Raw genomic sequence first — 27,997 nt, forward strand, 5'->3', positions numbered from 1 at the left:
TTTTCCCTGGAGCATTGGAAGCTGAAGGGTGACCTTATAAAAGTTTACAAAATTAAGAGGGGCATAGATAGGATAAATAGACAAAGTCTTTTCCCTGGGGTCGGGGAGTCCAGAACTAGAGGGCATAGGTTTAGGGTGAGAGGGAAAAGATATAAAAAAGACCTACGGGCAACTTTTTCATGCAGAGGGTGGTATGTATATGGAATGAGCTGCCAGAGGAAGTGGTGGAGTCTGGTACAATTGCAACATTTAAGAGGCATTTGAATGTGTATATGAAAAGGAAGGGTTTGGTGGGATATGGGCCGGGTGCTGGCAGGCGGGACTGGATTGGGTTGGGATATCTGGTCGGCATGGACGGGTTGGACCGAAGGGTCTGTTTCCATGCTGTACATCTTCATGACTCTATGAGTGAGGGGAGATCTCATACAAAATTATAAAATTCTAACAGGACTTTACAGGGTAAATGCAGGGAGTATATTCCCAATGGTGGGTGCATCCAGAACCAGGGGTCACACTCTAAGGATTTGGGGTGGACTATTTAGAATGGAGATAAGGAGATATTTCTTCACCTAAAGACTGGTGGAAATGTGGAATTCATCGCCACAGGAAGTAGTTGCTGCCATAACATTGAATATATTCAAGAGGCCTCAATATAGCACTTAAAGTCACAGAGCCATAGAGATGTACAGCACGGAAACAGACCCTTTGGTCCAAAGTGTCCATGCTGACCAGATATCCCAACCCAATCTAGTCCCACCTGTCAGCATCTGGCCCATATCCCTCCAAACCTTTCCTATTCATATACCATCCAGATGCCTTTTAAATGTTGCAATTGTACCAGCCTCCACCAATTCCACAGGCAGCTCATTCCATAAGGTACCACCCTCTAAATGAAAAGGTTGCCCCTTAGGTCTCTTTTATATCTTTCCTCTCTTACCCTAAACCTATGCCCTCTAGTTCTGGACTCCCCACCCCAGGGAAAATACTTTGTCTATTTAACCTATCCACGCCCCTCATGATTTTATAAACCTCTATAAGGTCACTCCTCAGCCTACGATGCTCCAGGGAAAACAGCCCCAGCCTGTTCAGCCTCTCCCTCGAGCTTAAATCCTCCAACCATGGCAACATCCTTGTAATTCATTTCTGAACCTTTCCAAGTTTCACAACATCCTTCCGATAGGAAGAAGACCAGAACTGCATGAAATAGTCCAACAATGGCCTAACCAATGTCCTGTACGGCCGCAACGTGACCTCCCATCTCCTGTACTCAATACTCTGACCAATAAAATAAAGCATACCAAATGCCTTATTCACTATCCTATCTACCTGTGACTCCACTTTCAACGAACTATGAACCCGCACTCCAATGTCTCTTTGTTCAGCAACACTCCCTTGGAGCTTACTATGAAGTGTGTAATTCCTGCTTAGATTTGCTTTCCCAAAATGCAGCACCTTGCATTTATCTGAATTAAACTCCATCTGCCAATTCTTAGCCCATTGGCCCATCTGGTCAAGATCCCATTGAAATCCGAGGTAACCTTCTTCGCTGTCAACTACACCTCCAGTTTTGGTTCCATCTGCAAACTTACTAACTGTACCTCTTATGCTCACATCCAAATCATTTATATAAGTGATGAAAAGTAGTGGACCCAGCACCGATCCTAGTGGCACTCCACTGGTTACAAGCCTCCAGTCTGAAAAACAACCCACCATGATTTGTGGGCGGCACGGTGGCACAGTGGTTAGCACTGCTGCCTCACAGCACCTGAGACCCGGGTTCAATTCCCGCCTCAGGCGACTGACTTTGCACGTTCTCCCCCTGTCTGCGTGGGTTTCCTCCGGGTGCTCCGGTTTCCTCCCACAGTCCAAAGATGTGCAGGTCAGGTGAATTGGCCATGCTAAATTGCCCGTAGTGTTAGGTAAGGGGTAAATGTAGGGACATGGGTGGGTTGCGCTTCGGCGGGTCGGTGTGGACTTGTTGGGCCGAAGGGCCTGTTTCCACGCTGTAATGTAATCTAAAATTCCAGTGCGAGCAGCAGCGAAGGTAAGACCGTTTGGTTTTAAAAGTACTTACCGGCAGCGGGCAGAGGTGTTTTTTTTTCTCTTTCACTCTCTTCACAGAAAGAGCGGGAGCACCAGGGGGAAGTGACGACGACCAGAGGGGCAGCCGGGAAGGAAAGCGGTGAGTATTTATACTCACCCTTCGAAGCCGTCGGTCATTTCCAGTGCGAGCAGCAGCGAAGGTAAGACCGTTTGGTTTTAAAAGTACTTACCGGTAGCGGGCAGAGGTGTTTTTTTTTCTCTTTCACTCTCTCTTCACAGAAAGAGCGGGAGCACCAGGGGGAAGTGTCGACGACCAGAGGGGCAGCCGAGACCCGGAAGCAGTTAGTGTAAGCTTACCTGGGTAGGTTTTTCCCCCTTTAAAAGCGCGAAGGAGAGGAACCCGAGGCACTACACGGGTAGTGCCTACCACCCGCCCTCCTCCTCGAACCGAATAATAACATCTGTTGTGGTAAGTAGGTAAGTGCTGAATTTTGCTTGTTGTATTCTTTAGACCCAGTTTTTTTTTAAATAAAAGTTAGCTTTAGAGGGATGGCAGTGAAGGCAGTGCAATGTTCCTCCTGCAACATGTATGAGGTGAGGGATGCCATCGACGTCCCTGCCGATTACACTTGCAGGAAGTGCACCCATCTCCAGCTCCTCCAAGACCGTGTTAGGGAACTGGAGCTGGAGTTGGATGAACTTCGGGTCATTCGGGAGGCAGAGGGGTTCATAGATCAGAGTTATAGGGAAGTAGTAACTCCAAAGATGGCAGATAGATGGGTGACAGTGAGGGGGACTGGGAGGAAGCAGCCAGTGCAGGGACCCCCTGCGGCCGTTCCCCTCAAGAACAAGTATACCATTTTGGATACTTGTGGGGGGGATGACTTACCAGGGGTAAGTAACGGGGCTCAGGTCTCTGGCACGGAGCCTGTCCCCGTTACTCAGAAGGGAAGGGTGAAGAAGAGCAGAGCAGTAGTAATTGGGGACTCGATAGTTCGGGGCACAGATAGGCGGTTTTGTGGGAACGAGAGAGACTCACGTTTGGTATGTTGCCTCCCAGGTGCAAGGGTACGTGATGTCTCTGATCGTGTTTTCCGGGTCCTGGAGGGGGAGGGGAGCAGCCCGAAGTCGTGGTCCATATTGGCACCAACGACATAGGTTGGAGGAGTGCCGAGGATGTTAGACAGGCTTTCAGGGAGCTAGGTTGGAAGCTCAGAGTTAGAACGAACAGAGTTGTTGTCTCTGGTTTGTTACCCGTGCCATGTGATAGAGATTCGAGGAATAGGGAAAGAGAACACTTAAATGCGTGGCTACAGGGATGGTGCAGGAGGGAGGGATTCCGGTTTTTGGATAACTGGGGTTCTTTCTGGGGACGGTGGGACCTCTATAAACAGGATGGTCTACACCTGAACCTGAGGGGCACCAGTATCCTTGGGGGGAGGTTTGCTAGTGCTCTTGGGCGGGGTTTAAACTAACTCTGCAGGGGCATGGGAACCCAGATTGTAGCTTCAGGGTGCAGGGCCTGGAGTGTAGGGAGGTTAGGAACATGGCATCAATTTCAAAGGAGGGTGCCTGTAAACAGGAAAGTGGCTTGAAGTGTGTATACTTCAATGCAAGAAGTATACGAAATAAGGTAGGTGAACTTGCAGCGTGGGTTGGTACCTGGGACTTCGATGTTGTGGCTATTACGGAGACATGGCTAGAACAGGGACAGGATTGGCTGTTGCAGGTTCCAGGATTTAAATGTTTTAGTAGGGTCAGAGGTGGGGGTAAAAGAGGGGGAGGTGTGGCATTGCTTGTCAAAGATAGTATTACAGTGGTGGAAAGGCCGATGGATGAGGACTTGCCATCTGAGGTAGTTTGGGCTGAGGTTAGGAATAGGAAAGGTGAGGTCACCCTGTTAGGAGTCTTTTACAGGCCTCCAAATAGTCCTAGAATCATTGAAGAAAGGATAGGGAAGGTGATTCAGGAGATGAGTGACAGTAATAGGGTGGTTGTTATGGGGGACTTTAACTTTCCTGATATTGATTGGGAAAGCTATAGCTCAAGTTCGTTAGATGGGTCAGTGTTTGTTCAATGTGTGCAGGAGAGTTTCCTGACACAATATGTAGACAGGCCAACAAGAGGTAAGGCCATACTGGATTTGGTTCTGGGTAACGAACCAGGCCAGGTGTTAGAATTAGAGGTAGGTGAGCACTTTGGGGATAGTGACCATAATTCGGTGATTTTTACACTCGTGATGGAGAGGGATAAGTGTGTACTACAGGGCAAGAGTTATAGCTGGGGTCAGGGAAATTATGATGCGTTGAGGCATGACTTAGGATGTGTGGCTTGGAAAAGTAGACTCCAAGGCAAGAGTGTAAATGATATGTGGAGCTTGTTCAAGGAGCAACTATTGAGTGTCCTTGATAATTATGTACCTGTCAGGCAGGGAGGAAAGGGTCGTGCGAGGGAGCCGTGGTTTAATAAGGAATTGGAATCCCTTGTTAAATGGAAGAGGGCGGCCTATCTCAAGATGAGACGTGAAGGTTCAATTGGGGCGATTGAGAGTTATAGGGTAGCCAGGAAGGACCTGAAGAGAGAGCTAAGAGCAGCAAGGAGGGGACATGAAAGGTCCTTAGTCGGTAGGATTAGGGAAAACCCTAAGGCTTTCTATAGGTATGTTAGGAATAAAAGAATGACTAGGATAGGAATAGGTCCAGTCAAGGATAGTAGTGGGAAGTTGCGTGTGGAGGGGGAAGAGATTGGGGAGACACTGAATGAATACTTTTCTTCAGTATTTACGCAGGAACAGGGCATTGTCGTCGATGTGAATACTGAGTCACAAATAAGTAGAATGGATGGCTTTGAGGTATGTAGAGAAGAGGTGTTGGAAATCCTGGAAAAGGTGAAAATAGATAAGTCCCCTGGGCCTGATGGCATTTATCCTAGGATTCTCTGGGAAGCAAGGGAGGAGATTGCAGAGCCATTGGCCTTGATTTTTATGTCCTCATTGTCTACAGGTGTAGTGCCAGAAGACTGGAGGATAGCAAATGTGGTTCCCTTGTTCAAAAAGGGGAGTAGGGATAACCCTAGTAACTATAGGCCGGTGAGTCTCACTTCTGTTGTGGGCAAAGTCTTAGAGAGAATTGTAAGGGATAGGATTTATGCACATCTGGATAGGAATAATGTGATCAAGGATAGTCAGCATGGTTTTGTGAAGGGCAGGTCGTGCCTCACAAACCTTAGTGAATTCTTTGAAAAGGTGACGAAGGAGGTTGATGAGGGGAAAGCGGTAGATGTGGTATATATGGATTTTAGTAAGGCGTTTGATAAGGTTCCCCATGGTAGGCTACTGCAGAAAATACGGAGATATGGCATTGAGGGTGAGTTGGAGGTTTGGATTAGGAATTGGCTGGATGGAAGAAGACAGAGGGTAGTAGTTGATGGCAAAGTTTCTTCATGGAGTGCCGTCACTAGCGGTGTTCCGCAAGGATCTGTTTTGGGACCATTGCTGTTTGTCATTTTTATAAATGACCTGGAAGAGGGGTTAGAAGGTTGGGTGAGCAAGTTTGCGGATGATACGAAAGTCGGAGGAGTTGTTGACAGTGAGGAAGGATGTGGCAGGTTACAGCAGGATATAGAGAAGCTGCAGAGCTGGGCAGAAAGGTGGCAAATGGAATTCAATGTAGCTAAGTGTGAGGTGATTCACTTTGGGAAGAATAACAAAAAGATGGGGTACTGGGCTAATGGTCGGATACTTGGTAGTGTGGATGAGCAGAGGGATCTTGGTGTCCATGTACACAAATCTTTGAAAGTTGCCACCCAGGTAAATAGTGCGGTGAGGAAGGCATATGGCGTACTGGCTTTTATTGGTAGAGGAATTGAGTTCCGGAGTCCTGAGGTCATGATGCAGTTGTATAAGACTCTGGTTCGGCCGTATCTGGAATATTGTGTGCAGTTTTGGTCGCCATACTATAGGAAGGATGTGGAGGCACTGGAACGGGTGCAGAGGAGGTTTACCAGGATGTTGCCTGGTATGGAAGGAAGATCGTATGAGGAAAGACTGAGACACTTGGGGCTGTTTTCATTAGAGAAAAGAAGGTTTAGGGGTGACTTGATTGAGGTGTACAAGATGATTAGGGGGTTAGATAGGGTTGACAGTGTGAACCTTTTCCCGCGTATGGAGTCGGGTATTACAAGGGGGCATAGCTTTAAATTAAGGGGGGGTAGATGTAGGACTGAAGTTAGGGGTAGGTTCTTCACTCAGCGAGTCGTAAGTTCATGGAATGCCCTGCCAGTAGCAGTGGTGGACTCTCCCTCTTTATGGGCATTTAAGCGGGCATTGGATAGGTATATGGAGGATAGTGGGTTAGTATAGGTTAGGTGGGCTTGGATCGGTGCAACATCGAGGGCCAAAGGGCCTGTACTGCGCTGTATTCTTCTATGTTCTTCTATGTTCTAAAATGATTACACTTATCTTCTACGTTTGAGCCATTCTATATCCAACTGGCTAGTTCTCCCTGTATGCCATGAGATCTCACCTTGTTAACCAATCTCCCATGGGGAACCTTGTCAAACATCTTACTGAAGTCCATAAAGGTCAGATCTACCACTGTGCCCTCATCAATCCTCTTTGTTACTTCTTCAAAAAACTCAATCAAGTTTGTGAGACACTTGCACAAAGTCATGTTGACTATCCCTAATCAGTCCTTGCCTTTCCAAATACATGTACTTCCTGTCCCACACAATTCTCTCCAACAACTTGCCCACCACCGACGTCAGGCTCACTGGTCTATAGTTCTCTGGCTTCTCCTTACAACTTTTCTTAAACAGTAGCACCACGTTAGCCAACCTCCAGTCTTCCAGCACCTCACCTGTGACTATTGATGACACAAATATCTCAGTAAGAGGCCCACCAATCACTTCCCTAGCCCCCCACAGAGTTCTAGGGTACACCTGATCAGGTCCTGGGAATTTATCGACTTTTATGCATTTCAAGACATCCAGCACTTCCTCCTCTGCAATATGGATATTTTTCAAGATGTCACAATTTATTTCCCTGGGGTAAATGGGACCAAAGTTATGGGAGAGAACAGGATTAGGCTATTGAGTTGGAAAATCAGACATGAATGGTGGAGCAGGCTCAAAGGGTTGAATGGCCTCCTCCTGCTCCTATCTTCTATGTTTCTATTAATTCATTAAAATCTTAAAGAACTGCAGACACTGGAAATTAAACAAATACAGAAATTGTTGGAAATGCTCAGCAGGTCTGGCAACACCTGTGGAGAGAAATCAGTGTTCATATTTTAGGTTCAGTGACCCTTCCTCAGAAATGATGGTAGCTGGGAAGAAGTTGGCTTTCGTGCAGAAACTAGGGTGGAACGAAGGGTTGAGGAGTAAATGATAGGTGGAGATAAAGCCTAAAAAGACAGAACAGTTAGTTACAAAAGAGTGGATAACATTCAGTCCAAAAGAGTGAACAGTTATTAGTGGACAATTAGTGGCTATTGATGAAAGGTGTGCAATAGTAGACCATGTGATAACAAGGCCTTGTGTATTTTGTTTGGGGTAAGGACATGGAAGACGGCACCTCAAGCCTGAAAACTGTTGAATTCGATATTGAGATCAGAGGCTGTATAGTTCCCAAGCATAAAATGAGGTGCTGTTCTTCCAGCTTGTGCTGAGCGGTGAGAGCTTGAGACAGGGATGTTGTCCAGGGAATACGGTGGTGTGTTGAAGTGACAACAACTGTAAGCTCAGGGTCTTTTGTGGACACATTACATCGGTGTCCTGCGAAGTGGTCACCAGTCTGCACTTCATTTCCCCAATGTAGAGAAGGCCATATTGTGAGCAGTGAATGCAATATACTAGATTGAGTGAAGTGCAGGTAAAGTGATGCTTCACCTGTAAGGTGTGTTTGGGGCCTTGGATAGTGAGGAGGGAGGAAGTGAATGGGCATGTGTTACAACTTCTGTGGCTGCAGGGGAAAGTGCCATTCTCCTGTGGGTAGGTTTTGGGGATGAGGAGGAGTGGACTGGGGTGTTCCTGAGGGAACAGTCCTTGTGGAAGGTCTGACAGGGGAGTTGAGGGGACTATTTATCTGGTGGTGACATCCCACTGGAGGTGGCGGAAATGGTGGCTCATGATCCCCTGGATGTTGTAGGTGAGGACAAGGAGGACCCTATCACTGTTGTGTGAGGGAAGACAGGGGGGTGAGAGCTGAAGTGCAGGAGATAGGTTGTAGCCGGCTCAGGTCCCTGTCAACTATGGTGCCTGAAGCATCCCCAGCCATCACCACCTTCCTCCAGGAATTTGTTTTTATTTCATGTCATTAACTCATCAGATTACCTATTACACTCCTAGCATTAAAGACCATCCAAATTTGCCTTACCCTCTTGAGACTCAACATAGCTGAACTCAATGTGACTTGCTTCTTTTCCTGTAGCATGTTACATCGCTGTTTCATCAATCTTCTGTGTTTCCTCCCACTGCCAGACAAGATTAAACTCCTCCAAACAGCACAAGCAAACCCACCTGCCAGGATGTTGGTCCCAATGTGGTTCAGGTACAAGTTGTCCCATTTGTACATGTCCCACGTTACACAAAAAATGATCCCAGTGATCCAGGAATCTAAACCCTCCTACTTGGACCAACTCTTGAGCCACAAATTCATCTGTCCTATTTTCCTATTTCTAAACTTGCTAGCATGTGGCAACGTAAGTATTCCAGAGATTACACCAATCGAGACCCTGCTTTTTAACTTAGTCTCACAGTTCAGAGGAATCATTCCATTGATGTTGTACTCGAGAATTCAATAAAATTAACAGGTTCATGCTCACCTGAGTCCTGAACATACACTTGCAGCAACTTGGGATCCAGAGAATCCTCTCACTGTCCCTTCATAGTAGCAGCGATTCTACAGAGAACAATTGTGTCATAATGACCATGTTGTGTTTTTTTTGTATTGTTGAATAAGAGATAAACATTGGACAGAACACCAAGGATATGCCTTCTGCTCTATTTCCATATTTTTCCCCAAGAGTGTTCACAACCATGTGAGACAGCAGTCAAGGCATCGGTTCAGTATTTCTTCTCAAATTTGGGACCTCCAACACTATAACACATTCCCTCTGTTGGTCTTCATTAAAGAGAATACAAATAACATCCCTGAAATAGCTGTAACTCAGGAATTGAAACAGAGGAAAGAACTGAAGAAAATTATATTTACCAGGGAAGTAGTACTGAGTAAATTGTTGGAACTGAAAATTGACAAGTCCCCAAATCCTAAAGGATTTCAGCCTGGCAGCTAGTGAAATAGTTATGCGTTGGCCATAATTTTCCAAAACTTTAGATTCAGGGGACATTGCTTTGCTTAAAATAGCTAGTGTTTATTCAAAAAGTGATAGAGGTAAAAAACAGGAAACTAGAGTCCCATTAGTCCCCCTGTCCATCACAGGGGGAAAATGTTAAAGTTATGATGTAAGATATACAATAGAACACTTGTAAACATTCAGGTAGACACAACATGATCTTGTCAAAGAGATGTTTAACTAATTATGTGAGCTCTTTGAAGAACTGATGTTTGTTCAAGATGAAGGGGAATTAGTGGATGTGTTGTATTTAGCTTTCAGAAGGCATTTCATAAAGTGCTGCGTCAAAAGCTATTGGGGAAAATAAAAGCTCATTAAATAGGAGCAAGATACGCATGGATAGAAGACTGGCTAGTTAACAAGAATCATAGAGTATGGATAACTGGGTCTTTTTCAGGCTTACAGGATGTCACAAGTTCTGAAGAAGAGTTGCTACACTTGAAATGTTAACACTGATTTCTCTCTACAGATGCTGCCAGACCTGGTGAAATTTTCCAGCAATTTCTATTTTCACTGCAAGTGGTGTGTCATAGAGGTCAGTGCTGTGACCTCTTTATTTGAAATAGTAACAGGAATAGGCTGTTCAGTCCCTCAAGCCCACTCAAATCATCATGTTTGATCCAACTTTTATTTTGTCCATTTCCCTTCATTTTCAAAAACTTAGCTATTTCATACCTCTCTAAGGCAAGGAGTTCCAAAGACTCTCAACTCTCTGACAGGAAGTTCTCCTCATCTCAGCCTTAAATTCATAGATTCATAGAATCTGTACAGCATGGAAGCAAGCCATTTGGCCCAATGAGTCCACAGTGACCCTATGAAGAGCAACACTGGAGCCTCACATTTACCTGTACATCCCTGGACACTATGGGCAATTTAGCATGGCAACCGTAACAAGGACAGAACACCCCTGGTGCTCACCTTCCACCCTACCAACCTTCGCATAAACCAAATCATCCGCCGACATTTCCGCCACCTCCAAACAGACCCCACCACCAGGAATATATTTCCCTCTCCACACCTTTCCGCCTTCCGCAAAGACCGTTCCCTCCGTGACTACCTGGTCAGGTCCACGCCCCCCTACAACCCACCCTCCCATCCTGGCACTTTTCCCTGCCATCGCAGGAACTCTAAAACCTGCGCACACACCTCCTCCCTAACCTCTATCAAAGGCCGTAAAGGAGCCTTCCACATCCATCAAAGTTTTACTTGCACATCCACTAATATCATTTATTGTATCCGTTGCTCCCGATGCGGTCTCCTCTACATTGGGGAGACTGGGCGCCTCCTAGCAGAGCGCTTTAGGGAACATCTCCGGGACACCCGCATCAATCAACCACCCCGCCCCGTGGCCCAACATTTCAACTCCCCCTCCCACTCTGCTGAGGACATGGAGGTCCTGGGCCTCCTTCACCGCCGCTCCCTCACCACCAGACGTCTGGAGGAAGAACGCCTCATCTTCCGCCTTGGAACACTTCAACTCCAGGGCATCAATGTGGACTTCAACAGTTTCCTCATTTCCCCTTCCCCCACCTCACCCTAGTTCCAAACTTCCAGCTCAGCACTGTCCCCATGACTTGTCTGGACTTGTCCTACCTGCCTACCTCCTTTTCCACCTATCCACTCCACCCTCTCCTCCCTGACCTATCACCTTCATCCCCTCCCCCATTCACCCATTGTACTCTATGCTACTTTCTCCCCACCCCCACCCTCCTCTAGCTTATCTCTCCACGCTTCAGGCTCACTGCCTTTATTCCTGATGAAGGGCTTTTGCCCGAAACGTTGATTTCGAAGCTCCTTGGATGCTGCCTGAATTGCTGTGCTCTTCCAGCACCACTAATCCAGAATCTAATTTACCTAAAATACACATTTTTGGACTCTGGGAGGAAACCAGAGTACCCGCAGGAAACCCATGCAGGCCGGGGAGAATGTGCAACCTCCAAACAGACTGTTGCTCAAGGGTGGAATTAAAACAGGGGTTTCTGGCACTGTGAGGCAGCCATGCTAACCACTGAGCTATCGTGCCACCCCTAATTACTATTTTTTAAACGGGGCATTTAAAATTGGTGCCCCTTTATTCTGACACTATGCCGAAAATATGTTGCTGGAAAAGCGCAGCAGGTCAGCCAGCATCCAAGGAACAGGAGAATCGATGTTTCAGGCATAAGCCCTTCGAAGGAATCCAAAATGGGAAGTATGAATTTATTCATTTTTTCAGAAAAAAACAGAAAATAAAATAAATAGTGTCAAGTTGCAGAAAGGTTGCTGTGGATACACTTGGTGGAGATAGAGAAAAACAAGGGAATCATAGACCAGTGAACCGACTTTGGTAGTGGAGACAATGCTTAATTGATTATCAAGAGTTTTGTGGCAGTGCACTTCAAACGCAGTAGGCAAAAACAGCGTGGATTTGCAAAAGGGAAATCATGTTTGATAAGTCTACTGAATGCTCTGAGGATGTAACCAGCAGACTTGATGAGGAGGAACGTGAATGTTGTTTATTTGGACTTTCAGAAGACATTCAACAGAGTCCCACATAAGGGATTAATGTGTAAAATTAAAGTGAATCGGATTAGGGCTAGTATATTGAGATGGATAGAAAATTGGTTAGCAGACAGAATACAAAGAGTAGTAATAAATGGATCTTCTTCTGAATGGTATGTGGTGGTTAGTGGAGTACCACAGTACCTAGTGTGATTTGGTTGGGCTGGAATATGGGCAAATGCATGGTATATGCAGGATAATGTGGATAAATGTGCAGGTATCCATACTGGCAGCAAAAAAAGAAAGATTATTATTTGAATGATTGTAAATTGATGTAAATAAATGTTCAATGAGACCTGGGTGTCCTTGTGTACCAGTCACAAAGTAAGCATGTAGGAGTAGGCAGTAAAGAAAGCCATCTACATGCTGGCTTTCGTAGTGAGAGGATTTGAGTCCAGGACCAAGGATGCCTTGCTACAATTATACAGGGCATTGATTGAAGTGATACCTGGAATACTGTGCACAGCTTTGATCACTTTATCTGAGAAACGATGTTCTTGCAATAGAGGGAATGAAATGAATCGGTTTTGACTGTATACACTGGAGTTAAGAATAAAGGAGATCTCATAAAAACCTAAATAATACTAACAGCAGTAGACAGGATGCAGGAACAACACTAGCAAATTGGGTAAAACAATGACAAATGGAATTTAATCTTGATAAGTGTGAGATAATGTATTTTGATGATGATCTAGAATGGGAAGTCATGATTTGGAGGTGCCGGTGTTGGACTGGGATGTACACAGTTAAGAATCACACAACACCAGGTTATAGTCCAACAGGTTTATTTGGAAGTGCTAGCTTTCGGAGTGTTGCTCCTTCATCAAATGGTTGTGGAGTATTAGATCATGGGATACAGAATTTATAGCAAACCTTTACAGTGATGTAATTAAAATTATATATTGATAAAGACCTGGAATGTTTGTTCAGTCTCTCATCTTTTAGAATGGGCATGTTGGTTTCAGTCCTTTCATATGTAAATTTCAGAACTTGCTTAAAGTTACATTCTCAAGTGAACTTTGACAATAGGTGCCATGTTGGGCCCAGATAATGCATTGAAGGTGTGAGGTGCCCTGTGTGAGGCTGTCTGTGCTCCAATGTTCAGACTGATCCTAATCTGAAAAAGGGATTTACAGAATCTTACATTGATTCATACAGTTTTTGAGCAAAATAAAATGTAATTCTGCAAGTACAAATTCACCTCACAAATGTGTGTGTGTGATCTGTAGTGTGACATGAACCCAAGGTTCCAGTTGAGACCATCCCCAGTGCACCAATCTTGGCTATCGGCCTCTGCTCAGCAAGGAAGTGGACCGACAACTGAACAGACAGGAACACGACAGGCAACTACCGGCCGTTCCAACCAAAGAGCACACCCGTGAATTAAACACATTAATGAGGGCTTTTGAACTAGTCCTTCAGAGATCCCTACATGCCCTCACCCCATGTACTTCTCGCATAGGGGACGTCTACTGCCTTCCGAAGATACACAAAGCTAACATCCAGTATGTCCCATCATATCAGGCAATGGGACTCTGTGTGAGAACCTCTCTGGCTATGTCGAAGGCATCTTGAGACCCATTGTACAGTGGACCCTCAACTTCTGGCATGACAGATTTCTTACAGAAGCTCAGCACCCACGGACCAGTTGAACCGGGAACATTCCTCATCACAATGGATATTTCAGCAACCTAAACCAGCATCCCCCACAATGACGGCATGCAGACAACAGCCTCAGTACTCAACACCAACAACTGCCAATCTCCGAGCACTGTCCCACAACTCATCCGCTTTATCCTCGACCACATTTTAATGTTTGACAGCCAGTTCTTCATCCAGACACACGAAAAAGTCATGGGGACCAAACTTGCACCTCAATACGCCAAAATTTTCATGCACAGGTTTGAACAAGACTTCTTCTCTAAACACTCTAACCAACACAATACACCAGGTATATTGACGACATTTTCTTCCTCTGGACCTATGGCGAGGAGTCACTGAAACAATCACACAGTGATATCAACGAGCTTCATCCCACCCTCAAACTCACCATGGACTACTCTCTAGTATCTGTCTCATTCTTGGACACATACCATCTCCATCAAAGATGGGCATCTCAGGACCTCACTCTATCGCAAACTCATGGATAACCTCATGATGCCACACTTGTCCAGATTCCACCCAAAACATATTAAAACAGTCATCCCCTACAGACAAGCCCTAGGCATACAAAGAATCTGTTCCGATGAGGAAGAATGTGATGGGCACTTGGAAGTACTCAAGGATGCCCTCATAAGAACGAGGTACAATGTTCAACTCATCGATCGCCAGTTCCGACGTGCCACAGCGAGAAACTGTAATGACCTCCTCAGGAGACAGTCACAAGTGGCAACCGATAGAGTAACCTTCGATGTCCAGTACACCTCTAGGAGCTGAAAAGCTTTACCATGTTCTTCGCAGCCTGCAACATATTATCAATGAGGATGAGCACCTCGCCAAGACCTTCCCCACACCTCCACTTTGCACCTTTAAACAACCCACCAAACCTCAAATAGTTCACTGTTTGCAGCAAACTGCCCAGCTTTCCGGACAACACTATACAACTTTGTCATGGTAGACGCTGCAAGTTGTGTCAGTGGGGACACCTCCCACCATGCACGTGGCAGGTACTCATGTGATTCAGCCAACATTGTCTATCTCATATGCGGCAGGCAAGGATGCCCTGAGGCATGGTACATTGGGGAGACCGGGCAGAGGCTACGGCAATGGATTAATGGACACCATACAACAGTCAATAGACAGAAGTGTTCTCTTCCAGTCAGAGAACACATCAGCAGTCCAGGACATTCGACCTCGGACCTTCAGGTGACCATCCTCCCAGGCGGACTTCGGGACAGGCAACAACGCAAAATGGCTGAGCAGAAGCTGATAGCCAAGTTCAGTACCCATGGGGATGGCCTCAACCGGGACCTTGGGTTCATGTCACACTACAGGTGACCCCACTGCAGTAAACACACATACACACAGACACAGATACAGACAGACAGACACACACACAGACAGACACTTGTATACACACACACACTCTCTCTCTCTCTCACAGACTTACTCCCTTTATATCCACACTCACCCTCTCTCATAGACACTCATACCCCACGCACACATAGCCACATGCACGCGCCCACACACACGTATAAGGTTGTGGGGTGAAATTGTACTTGCAGAATTACATTTTATTTTGCTCAAAAACTGCATGAATCCATGTAAGATTCTGTAAATCCCTTTTAAAGATTAGATTCAGTCTGAACACTGGGGCACAGGCAGCCACACACAGGAACCTCACACCTTCAATGCATTATCTGGGCCAACATGGCACCTATTGTCAAAGTTCACTTGAGAATGTAACTTTAAGCAAGTTCTGGAATTTATATATGAAAGAACTGAAACCAACATGCCCATTCTAAAAGATGAGAGACTTAACAAACAATCCAGGTCTTATTCAACGTATAATTTTAGTTACCTCACACTGTAAACCTTTGCTATAAGTTCTGCGTCCTACAATCTTATACTCCACAACCACCTCCAAAAGCTAGTGCTTCCAAATAAACCTGTTAGACTATAACCTGGTGCTGTGTGATTTTTAACTTTATTATGGGAAGGATATACACAATGAATGGTACATTCCTGGGGAATATTAAAGAACATGGGGAATTTCGAGTACAAGTCCATAGATCCCTGAATGTGTCAGCACAAGTGCTAAAGAAAGCATATGGGTTGCTTGCCTTCATTAGCTGGGCGTAGAATATAGGAGCAAAGAAATTTTGTTAAAAAGTTGTAAAACATTGGTTAGGTCACAGAATACCATATGCAGTTCTCATTGCTACACTATTGAGAGGTTGTGATTGCACTGGAGAGGGTTCAGAGGAGATTTAGCAGGACGTTGTCTGTAATAAAAAGTATAATTATCAGCAGAGACAGGATAGACCAAATTTGTTTTCCTTGAAGGAAAGGAGGCTCTGGTTGTTTGGGGGAGAGGTGGGCATCTGATTGAGGTATACAAAAATCAACAGCATGGAGGTTATAGAGTTGTAGAGGTGTACAGCACGGAAACAGACCTTCAGTCCAACCCGTCCATGCTGACCAGATCAGGATAGGACCATTCACCGCCGCCGATTAGCCACTGCCCTTTGACCACCGAGGACGCTTAGCCACCGCCCAGTGGCCACTGAAGACTATTCGCCACCGCAAGTAAGTCATATATTTTGGTATATAAAATTGTTGTTATATTGGTTAAGGTAGTGTTTGTGTTGTTTCAATAACAACTTATTTTCGTTACAGGAGAGTTTCTTTTCAGCTTATATTTTTGGAACAGGAATTTTTAGTATGGAAACAGAAATTATTAGTAAACGTGGAAATAAGAAGTTTTACCACGATGGTTTTATATATGTTTTTGATAAACTATCCAAGAGTGATTCAAGTATTAAGTTTTGGCGATGTGAACAAAGGGGCTGATGTAATGGATGGATCCACACCAAGAGTGGCACTGTGATAAAAACCATTAATGGACACACATTCTCCTTCCGCAGCAAGTGTCCAAGTTACGAAAGTGAAAACAAGTTTAAAATGTCGTGCAGAAGAATCGCAGCAAGTACCGAGTGTTCTTATTAATGAATGTGTAGCTGATGTCCCTCAGTCAGTCCTAGATCTTTACCGACGACAAGCAGCATGAATAAAATAATTCGATGAAAAAGGAATGATATTAGTTTAGTGTCACCAAACACTATTGATCTTCAGCATTTAGTGATTCCAATTAGATACAAAGTATATAAGCCGGATAACGGAGCAGAAGAAAAATTTCTTTTGGCGGATAGTGGTCAAGGAAGTAATCGTATAATCATATTTGGTAGGGAATCTTAGATTAGATTAGATTAGATTACTTACAGTGTGGAAACAGGCCCTTCGGCCCAACAAGTCCACACCGACCCGCCAAAGCGTAACCCACCCATACCCCTACATTTACCCCTTTACCTAACACTACGGGCAATTTAGCATGGCCAATTCACCTGACTTGCACATCTTTGGAGTGTGGGAGGAAACCGGAGCACCCGGAGGAAACCCACGCAGACACGGGGAGAATGTGCAAACTCCACACAGTCAGTCGCCTGAGGCGGGGATTGAACCCGGGTCTCTGGCGCTGCGAGGCAGCAGTGCTAACCACTGTGCCACCGTGCCGCCCGGAATCTTGGGTACATCATTTAGCAGAATCGACGTGGTTTGTGGATGGTACATTCAACATAGCCCCCATTTTATTCTCTCAGGTATTGTATTTTAGCAAAAAGACTTGATGGGGTTCATCCAATATTGTATATACTTCTACCAAATAAGCAGCGTTCAACATATGTATGCATGTTTGAAATGGTAAAGTCCTTGGAACCTAATCCCAGACCATAGTATATCCATTGTGACTTTGAGCAGGTAGCTAACAGGGCTATGAGAGATTGTTTTCCTGAAGTTAGAATTAGGGACTGTTTCTTTCATTTGGCACAAAGTATGCATAGACATATTCCTGCAGTTGGAGCAACTCGTCAATACAACACTGATCCTGATTATGCTTTAAAAGCAAAAAAGATAATTGCTTTGGCTTTTGTGCCACTTACTGACCTTGATAACTACACAGAAGCACTCACAGATTTTTTGCCTCAGGAACTACAACCAATACTAGATTGGTTTGAATTTAATTACATTGGACTCTACAATAGACGTGGCAGTAACCAAAGGGCACCTTTGTTTCCCCATGATATGTGGTCGGTCTATGAGACAACAATAAACGATGAAGATCGCAAAAATAACCATGCTGAAGCCGCTCATCGGAGAATTGCTTTTGAACTCGGAGCTCACCACCCAACCATATGAAAATGTATTGGAACGTTAATGAAAGTGCAAAAGGAGCTTGATTTATATATGGAAACAGCTGATAGCGGGTTACCCACCACAAATAAAGGTAAAAAAGTATCGAGGCGCAGATGATAGAATAAAAAAAATTGTTCTTGAATATAGCAAAAGAGATTGTTTGGAATATCTTAGAGGAATAGCGCATAACTATCAAATGAACTGAAATTTCATTGTTTAATATTGACGTGAGATTTTACTGCCATTATGAAGATTTTAAAAATATATTTCCTTTTTCTGGTTAAAGTTTATAACTCATTTTTATATATAAACAAATAAAATGATATTTATTTTACCTCTTTTTTTTAATCAATATGTAGTATGTAGTTGTATAAATAAAGGGGACTGAGAAGTATGAAAGAACAGGCAGGAGGGAAAACAATCAGTACTTATATCCGGTGGCGAATAGTCTCCAGAGGTCAAACAACCCCAGTGGAGAAATGCTGGTGGCGAACTGGCAGTGGCTAATCATCGGCGGCGAATCTGCCGTGGCGAATCGTCACCAACCCAGGCCAGATATCCCAACCCAATCTAGTCCCACCTGCCAGCACCCGGCCCATATCCCTCCAAACCCTTCCTATTCCTTCACCCATCCAAATGCCTCTTAAATGTTGCAGTTGTACCAGTCTTCACCGCTTCCTCTGGCAGCTCATTCCATAAACGTACCACCATCTGTGTGAAAAAGTTGCCCCTTAGGTTTCTTTTATACCTTTCCCCTCTCACCCTAAACCTATGCCCTCTAGTTCTGGACTTCCCAACCCCTGGGAAAAGACTGTGTCTATTTATCCTATCCAAGCCCCTCATGATTTTGTAAACCTCCATCTGCCTCTTCTCAGCCCACTGGCCTATCAGGTCCAGATCCTGTTGTAATCTACGGTAACCCTCTTCACTGTCCACTACACCTCCAATTTTGGTGTCATCTACAAACTTACTAACTGCACCTCTTATGTTCACATCCAAATCATTTATGTAAATGACAAAAAGTAGTGGACCCAACACCGATCCTTGTGGCACTCCACTGGTCACAGGCCTCCAGTCTGAAAAACAACCTTCCACCACCATCCTCTGTCTTCTACCTTTGAGCCAGTTCTGTATCCAAATGGCTAGTTCTCCCTGTATTCCATGAGATCTAACCTTGCTAACCAGTCTCCCGTGGGGAATCTTGTTGAACGCCTTATTGAAGTCCATATAGATCACATCTACCGTTCTGCCCTCATCAATCCACTTTGTTACTTCTTCAAAAAACTCAATCAAGTTTGTGAGACATGAGGGTTGAGAATGTCAGGTTCCTGAGTGACAATAACTGACAACTTGTTTTGGACTTACTACGGAGATGTGACGGTCATGAAGGCACAACAATGCCTCTTGTTCCTCAGGCAGCTTAGGAAATTTGGCATAAGGACTCTCACCGTAGAAAGCATACTATCCGGGTATATAATGGCTTGTATGGCAACTGTTCTGCCCAGGAATTTAGGAAAAATTGTGTGCACAGCCTAGACCATCACAGAAGCTAACCTTCCATTTACAATTCCCACTGCCATGGACAAGGTGGCAACATCATCAAACACCCCACGCCGGTAATTCTCTCCTGTAATCTCTTTTGTCAAGCAGAAGCTACAGAAGCTTGAACTCATGCACCAACAGGTTCAAGAACAGCTTCTTCCCTGCTGATATTAGACTGATGAATGAACTCTCTAATTTCAAAGAGTTGTTAACGTTGGTCTTGCATCGTGCACCTCCTATGTAGTGTTGTGTGTATGCCTCGCTGTGTCTAAGCACCATATGTTCTGTATGCCTATTATAATCTGCCTTTATTGCTTGCAAACAAAAGCTTTTCAGTGTAATTAGGTACACATGACTAATAAAATCAAATCATAGAGAGAGTAGATCCTGAGAACTTTTTTCCTATGGCAGACATGTCGCAGGACTAAAATGCATAAGTTTAAAATGAGGAGCAAGTGGTTTAGAGGAGATCTGTGAAGATTTTTCACCCAAAGGGCTGTGGAAATGTGGGACATGTTGCCTGAGAAAATGGTGGAGGCAGATATTCTTGCAACATTTAAGTGATGAACACTTAACATGCCAGGGAATTGTTCGCTATGGAGCATGGGATTAGTGTAGCTTGGTATTTTTTGGTTAGCATAGACATGGCAGGCAGAAGGAAATAAAAACTGAAACTGATGGAAAATCTCAACAGGTCGAGCAGCATCTGTGGAGAGAAATCAGACTTAACCTTTCAGGTCCAATGACCCTTCTTCAGAACACTGAAGGGCTTTTTTCCATGTGTAACATTCTACAGCATAGTAAGGAGTCCAGAACCAGGACTCTGGCTTACACTTAACAAATTTCTTCCCCTCCAAGCCCTGAATAGTATGGCAGTCTCAGTCTGTGTTTGCAAAGTTAAAATCCCTTTCTATTACAAATGTATTATTCTTACAGTTTTCTGTGATCTTATTACATACATGAGGCCTCAATTTCCCACTGACACCCCTAACTTCTCAGTTCCACCCATGTAGCTTCACTGGATGATCCCTCAAGTATATCCTCTCTAAATACTGCTGTGATGTTCTCCCTAATCAGAAGCGTCACTCCCCTTCCTCTCCTGCCTCCCCCTCTATCCTTTGATAGAGAGCTACGGGGAGAATGCGGGTAAGTGGAGTTGAAATGCCCATCAGCCATGATTGAATGGCAGAGTGGACTCGATGGACCGAATGGCCTTACTTCTGCTCCTATGTCTTATGGTCTTTCTACGGCATCTGCCCCCAGAACATTGAGCTGCCAGTCTTGTTCCTTCCTCATCCATTTTTCTGTGATAGCTATGATATCCTAGTCCCATGTTTCCATTCATGCCTTGAGTTCATCTGCTTCACCCGTCAGCCATCTTGCACTGAAATAAATGCCAATTAATTCATCAGTGTTCCCTCATTATCTTGCTGATCTTGTCTATTTAACTTGCTGCCTTTAACTTCTGTACTAGCTTCAATCTTTTCTTTTGTCTCAGTACTGATAAGTGTACCACTCCACTACCAGACAAGTTTAAATACTCCTGAGTGACTCTAGCAAGTCTTCCCACCAGGATAGTGGGCTGCCTCCAGCCAGATGTAACCCATCCTCCTTGTACAGGTCACTGCTGCCCCAGAAGACATCCAGATGATCTTGAAATTTGAATCCCTGCCCCTGCACCAACTCCTCAGCCATTCATCTGCCCTACCCTACTTTTCCTACTCTAAGACATGGCACCGTGAGTAATCCAGAAATTACCACCCTTGTGTCTTGCATTTTAATCGCCTAGTAGACATCCAAATGATCCTGAAATCTGAATCCCTGTCTCCTGTACTAGCTCCTCAGCTATTCTTCTGCCCTAGCCTCCTTTTCCTACTCTAACACATGGCACCGTGAGTAATCCAGAAATTACTACCCTTGATATCCTGCTTTTTAACCTCCTTCTGAACTCTTTATGCTCACACTGCAGGACCTCATCCCATTTTATACCCATGTTGTGGATACCAATGTATACACCATTCTCTGGCTGCTCCTGCTTCCCGTTAATGAATTTGCTGCAATTGCACCAAGACATTCTTGACCATGGCGTCAAAGAAGCAACACACCATCATGGAGCCTCAATGTGGTTGCAGAAATGCTTGTCTGTGCCCTGGTTTGTAGAGTCCTCAATCATGATTGCTCACTTGGACTTTGCCATTCCATGGCAAAGACAGTGGTGTCTAAGATCTGCCTACTTCTGTTTTGCCCTGAAAGGTTGCTCCCCAAACAGTATCCAAAATGAGATACTTGTTTGAAAAGGGCATAGCTACAAGAGACTTCAGCATTATCTGCCTACTTAACCTAGTAGTCAGCAATCTAGCTTGGCTGAACCTATGGTGTGACCACCTTCCTAAAACTATCTATCAACTCTCTGCCTCCTGCGATTTCCTCAGGTGTGCTCAAACGTTGCTCAACCAATCCATGCGGTCTGAGAAGAGTTGCAGCTGGACCTACTTCTTGCAGACATATTCACCAGGGACACGCGACTGCTCCCTAATCACCTACATCTGACAGGAGAAACATACCACTCCATCGACTGCCTTTTCTGCCCATTCAACAACTAGCAGACTTGAGAGATAAAAAAGGGTCTCACTTTGCCCTTATGTTGATGCTGCTCGCCCTCCTCAATAAAGTCCAGTATTCACTTAGGCTCACACTTAGACCAATCACAATGCAGCCCTCTCAAAAATGGCCACAATAAAAGCCAGAATAAGACACAGTGCTTCTCTGAACTCCCACACTTAACTCAATACCCAATGTTTGCACTCTCTGCAGCTCTCACTTTGTTCAGCAGACTTATGAAAAGCATAATGCACTGCATGATTAATGTCACTATTGTTAACGTGACATACCAAAACTGTTAAAATCATTTTTGACAAGTAATGAGATTGGCCTTAAAAATACATTTTCATTATTCTTTGAGGTATGATGTATGTGTGATCTATATATATTTCAATATCATTTGGTTTAGACTTTGGATTTTGAACTAATTGCATGAGACAATTGGACACGGTCAGTGAGGAGATGAACTTGTATATCTTTTGGTAGCTATTATAGTTTTCTTTAAGGCACTTAAAGAAACTTGACAAGGACTTCTAAGAGAATTATGGGGTTTTGTTTTGCTTATAAACGTCAACCAGGGTAAACAATAGTGTATTAGATTTCAATTTAGAAGATTAGCCTTTAATCTTGAGGAAACACCTATTGTTTTAAGAAAGCCTTTTTGGTTTCTGTTAAAAAATAGATAACTTCATGTCAAGAACTTGGTTTTAAAGTCTCAGGTCGGAAATGTTTGTTTAAAAATTTGAAGGGGTTGTTTTAAGTTGACAAAGTTTAATGTCAGTTGTATGAAGACTCAAGGAAAGTTTATCAGATTCAACAGATTGGGAATTGAAATATCAGTTAAAATAAACCCTACAGATATAACAGAGAAGGCACTGTGCGAGTATTGCAAAGGGGTGCTGTTTGGATCAATGGGATTCTATTTTATGTGTGTTTCTTTAACCTTGTGTGTTAGTGTTTGAGTTTATTATTCTTCATTCCTCATTTCTTTTAATTCTTATTTTGTTGTTTGAAAACAGAATCTGTAACATTATGTGAAAGTATTTCAATGGAAGACCACCTGGAGAGTGCAGCTGAACAGAGATGATTTGGAAATGCCAGTGTTGGACTGGGGTGTACAAAGTTAAAAATCACAACACCAGGTTATAGTCCAACAGGTTTAATTGGAAGCATACTAGCTTTCGGAGCGACGCTCCTTCATCAGGACAATCACCTGATGAAGGAGCGTCGCTCTGAAAGCTAGTGTGCTTCCAATTAAACCTGTTGGACTATAACCTGGTGTTGTGTGATTTTTAACACTGAACAGAGACTTAGGGTTGTAGATGCATGGTTCTTTGAAAGTAGAGTCCAGGTGCACAGGATGGTGAAGAAGGTGTTTGGCATGCTTGCCTTCGTTGGTCATAACATTGCGTAAAGGAATTCGGATGTCATGTTGCTGTACAGACACCAGTGAGACCACTTTTAGAATACTGCATTTAATTCTGGTCTCCCTGCTCCAGGAAAGATGTTATTAAACTTGAAAGGGTTCCGAAAAGATTTATAAGAATGTTGCTGGGTTTGGAAGGGTGACAGAGATTGGCTGAATAGCTGTTTCCCCTGGAGCTGAGGGGTAATCTTATAGAAGTTTGTAAAATCATGAGGGGAATCCAAAACTAGAGGGCATAAGTTTAAGGTGAGAGGGGAAGCCATTTAAAGAAGACCTGAGGGATAGCTTTTTTCACAAAGAGGATAATGAGAGCTCTCAGAGATGGTGAAATTGGAGACAATTACAACATTCACAAGGCATCTGGACATGTACAGGAATCGGAAGGGTTTAGAGGCCAAATGCTGGATATATGGGACTAGATCAGTTTAGGATGCCTTGTTGGCACCGACGATTTGGGTCGAGTAGTCTGCTTCTGTGTTGTGTTGTGTAACTCTAGCTTCAAAAGATTGAATGAAACGATCTAAAATCCACAATTTACTTGACTGATGTCTGAGATTGAACAGCCATATACTGCAAATAGTTTGTTTTTAACCAACAACAAAAAGGAAACATGAATTGATAACTTATAGGGCTCTACAACTTAAAAACTGTCCTTTTCAAATACCCATACATATCCAAATAGGACAAGACGCAAATATCACAAGTGGGGAAGATTAAAGAAAAAGGTCTGTAAACCACAGTTCTGGTACCAGTCCACTTATGTTACGGACAAAATTGATAAAGGAGAATTGAGTTACTAACAAAATTGATAAAGTTGAGCCAATGGACCCAATATAGTTAGATTTTCAGAAGGTCTTTGATAAGGTCCTCAATAAGAAGCCTGTTCGAAACATTAACTGAGATTGGAGGCAATGTATGTTAAATGATTAGCTAACAGACGGAAAATAGAGAGAAGGAATTAATGAGTCATTTTCATGTGGCAGAATCTGACTTTTTGTCAGTTATATAAATGATTTGGATGTGAACATAGGAGGTATAGTTAGTAAGTTTGCAGATGACACCAAACTTGGAAGTGAAGTGGACAGCAAATAAGGTTACCACAATGTGATCTTGATCAGATGGGCAAATGGGCTGAGGAGGGTTGCTGAACAAAGAGACCTTGGAGTGCAGGTTCATAGTTCCTTGCAAGTAGAGTCACAGGTAGATAGATAGTGAAGAAGGCATTTGGTTTGCTTTCCTTTATTGGTCAGAACATTGAATATAGAAATTGGGAGGTCATGTTGCGGCTGTACAGGACGTTGGTTAGGCCACTTTTGGAATATTGCATGCAATTCTGGTCTCCTTCCTATTGGAAGGATGTTATGAAACATGAAAGGGTTCAGACAAGATTTACAAGGATGTTGCTAAGGTTCTGACCCTGTCTGCCCTGACTGTTTGACTTGCTTCTTTTCTCAACTGTACCAGTCTTAGATTGATCTCTTTCCTCATTATCTCCCTGGGTCCCACTCCCCTTCCAATTCGGGTGCAATCTGTCCTTGTACAGATCCCTTTTACCGCAGAAGAGATTCCAATGATCCTCAGCCATGCATTCATCTGCTCTATCCTCCTGTTCCTACTCTCACTAGCTCATAGCACCCGGAGTAATCCAGGTATTACTACTTGCAAGGACCTCCTTTTTAAAATTCCTGCCGAACTCTCAATATTCTCCCTTCAGAATCTCATCCTTTTCTCTTCCTATGTCGTCAGTTCCAATGTGTGCCACGACCTCCTCCTGGGCCCTTTCTTCCTTGAGAACATTTTGCACCCTCTCTGAGACATCCTTGATCCAGGCACCAGGGAGGCAACATACCATTCCGATTTTTCGCTGCTGGGCACAGAAATGTCTGTTTATGCTTCGGACTAGAGAGCCCCCTAACACACTCGATCTCTTGGAACCCTCATTGCATTAGAGCCAGGCTTGATTCCAGAAACCTGGCTGTTCTTGCTACATTTATTAAAAGGCATCCAGATGGATATATGAATAGGAAGGATTTAGAGGTATATGGATCAAGTCCTGGCAAATGGGACTATACTAGGTTAGTATATCTGATTGGAATGGTCGAGTTGGACTGAAGGATCTGTTTCCGTGCTGTACATCTCTATGACTTTATAACTAATGGATACTGCAAAGTCAATACTTGGGCCCCAGCTCTTCATAAGATGTACTAATACTTTGGAGGTGAAGACCAAATGTAATTAGAATAATGTATCTATTTTGGTGCAAGAAACAGATATGTTTAATATTTCTTGAATAGTAAAGGGCTATAAAGTGTAGATTTACAAAGGTACCTGGGGGTCTTTGTCAATAAGATACTCAAGTTTTATATACAGGAGCAGCAAGCTTTTAGGAAGGTTAATAATACGTTCAGCTTAATCGCAAGAGGATTTGAGTCCAGCAAGACTTTTATCAGACTAGTTGTTAAAAACAATTGTGTAAGAGATTGGTTAAATCAGACTTTAAGTTGTACGGCTCCTTATCTCAGGAAAGTTTTTTTCTGCTACAGGGGAAGTGTAATGTTGGTTCATCAGACTTGTTCCTGAAAGGAGACTGAGATATTGTGGTCAAGTGGTTCGCAGCAGAAATAGTTATGAGACTGGTTAAGAGCTACAATCAAGCATACTGGAAACTTTGATCAAACCAGTTTAGACTCTGACCTCAGTTAAAACTGAAGCCAGAACTTAGTGTAACCTCCAAGTTCCTGTGTTGATCAAATAAGGCAGGTCTCAATGTGGGCTGACAGATACACGAGCACCACGGTCTGAGCTACAGGGAGAGGTTGGACAAGCTAGGATGTTTTTCTTGAGAGTATTAGAGACTGAGGATCTTATAGAAGTGCATAAGATCATGAGAGGCATGAACAGGGTGAATGCACTCAGTCTTTTTCCCAGGGTTGGGGAAATGAGGACAAGGAGGCATCAGTTTAAGGTTACAGGGGAAAGAATAAAAGGGAACCTGAAGGGAACTTTATGCACGGAGGATAGTACACATATGGAATGAGCTTCCAGTGGAAATGGTTGAGGCAGGAACATTAACAACATTTAAAATGCATTTGAGGAGAAAGTGAGGTCTGCAGATGCTGGAGATCAAAGTTGAAACTTTATTGCTGGAACAGCACAGCAGGTCAGGCAGCATCCAGGGAACAGGAGATTCGACGTTTCGGGCACAGGCCCTTCTTCAGGAATGAGCAGAGAGTGTTCAGCAGGAGAAGATAAAAGGTAGGGAGGAGGGACTTGGAGGAGGGGCATTGGAAATGTGATAGGTGGAAAGAGGTCAAGGTGAGGGTGATAGGTCGGAGTAGGATGGAGGCGGAGAGGTCAAGAAGAAGACTGCAGGTCAGGAAGGCGGTGCCGGGCTGGAGGGATTCGGCTGAGACAAGGTGGGGGGAGGGGGGATGAAGAAACTGGTGAAGTCCAAGTTCATCCCCTGTGGTTGGAGGGTTCCCAGTCGGAAGATAAGACGCTCCTCCTCCGACCGTCGCGTTGTTGTGGTTTGGCGGTGGATGAGTCCAATGACCTGCATATCCTCGGTGGAGTGGGAGGGGGAGTTGAAATGCTGTGCTACAGGGTGGTTGGGTTGGTTCGTCCGGGTGGCCCAGAGGTGCTCTCTGAATCGCTCTGCAAGTAGGCGGCCTGTCTCCCCAATATAGAGGAGGCCACACCGGCTGCAGCGGATGCAGTAGATGATGTGGGTGGAGGTGCAGGTGAATCTGTAGCGGATATGGAAGTTTCCTTTGGGGCCTTGGAGAGAAGTGAGGGGGGAGGTGTGGGCGCAAGTGTTGCACCTCCTGCGGTTGCAAGGGAAGGTGCCGGGAGAGGAGGTTGGGTCGGTGGGGGGTGTGGATCTGACAAGGGAGTCGCGGAGGGAGTGGTCTCTACGGAAAGCTGATAGGGGAGGGGAGGGAAATATATCCTTGGTGCTGGGGTCTGTTTGGAGGTGGCGGAAGTGACGGCGGATGATGCGCTGTACATGGAGATTGGTGGGGTGGTAGGTGAGGACCAGTGGGGTTCTGTCCTGGTGGCGGTTGGAGGGGCGGGGCTCAAGGGCGGAGGAGCGGGAAGTGGAGGAGATGCGGTGGAGGGCACCGTCGACTACGTCGGGGGGGAAATTGCGGTCCTTGAAGAAGGAGGCCATCTGTGTTGTACGTGTTTTGAACTGGTCCTCCTGGGAGCAGATGCGGCGGATACGTATTTTGAACTGGTCCTCCTGGGAGCAGATGCGGCGGATACGTATTTTGAACTGGTCCTCCTGGGAGCAGATGCGGCGGAACTACACTGGCCCCACCCCCCATCTTTTCCTTCGCTACATTGATGACTGTATCGGCGCTACCTCGTGCTCCCACGAGGAGGTTGAACAGTTCATCCACTACACTAACACCTTCCACCCCGACCTCAAATTCACCTGGACAGTCTCGGACTCCTCCCTCCCCTTCCTAGACCTTTCTGTTTCTATCTCAGGCGACCGAATCAACACGGACATCTACTACAAACCAACCGACTCCCACAGCTACCTGGACTACACCTCCTCCCATCCTGCCCCCTGTAA

The 27,997-nt window shown here is 44.6% G+C and overlaps 1 protein-coding gene across 1 annotated transcript in view; it reads right to left on the reverse strand.

Moving 5' to 3' along the window:
* The window catches only part of LOC122549379 (disintegrin and metalloproteinase domain-containing protein 8-like), a 249,455-nt gene that overhangs the window by 35,639 nt on the left and 185,819 nt on the right, over nt 1-27,997 (reverse strand). The window contains exon 5 of the mRNA XM_087985954.1: nt 8,865-8,941. Within this exon, the coding sequence (XP_087842080.1) occupies nt 8,865-8,941 (77 nt within the window). The remainder of the gene's footprint in view (nt 1-8,864; nt 8,942-27,997) is intronic.

This window comes from Chiloscyllium plagiosum, unplaced genomic scaffold (genome assembly GCF_037043375.1).
Source record: "Chiloscyllium plagiosum isolate Xiang-an unplaced genomic scaffold, Cpla_swu_hap1 HiC_scaffold_1, whole genome shotgun sequence".
In the NCBI taxonomy this organism is placed as follows: Eukaryota; Metazoa; Chordata; class Chondrichthyes; order Orectolobiformes; family Hemiscylliidae; genus Chiloscyllium; species Chiloscyllium plagiosum.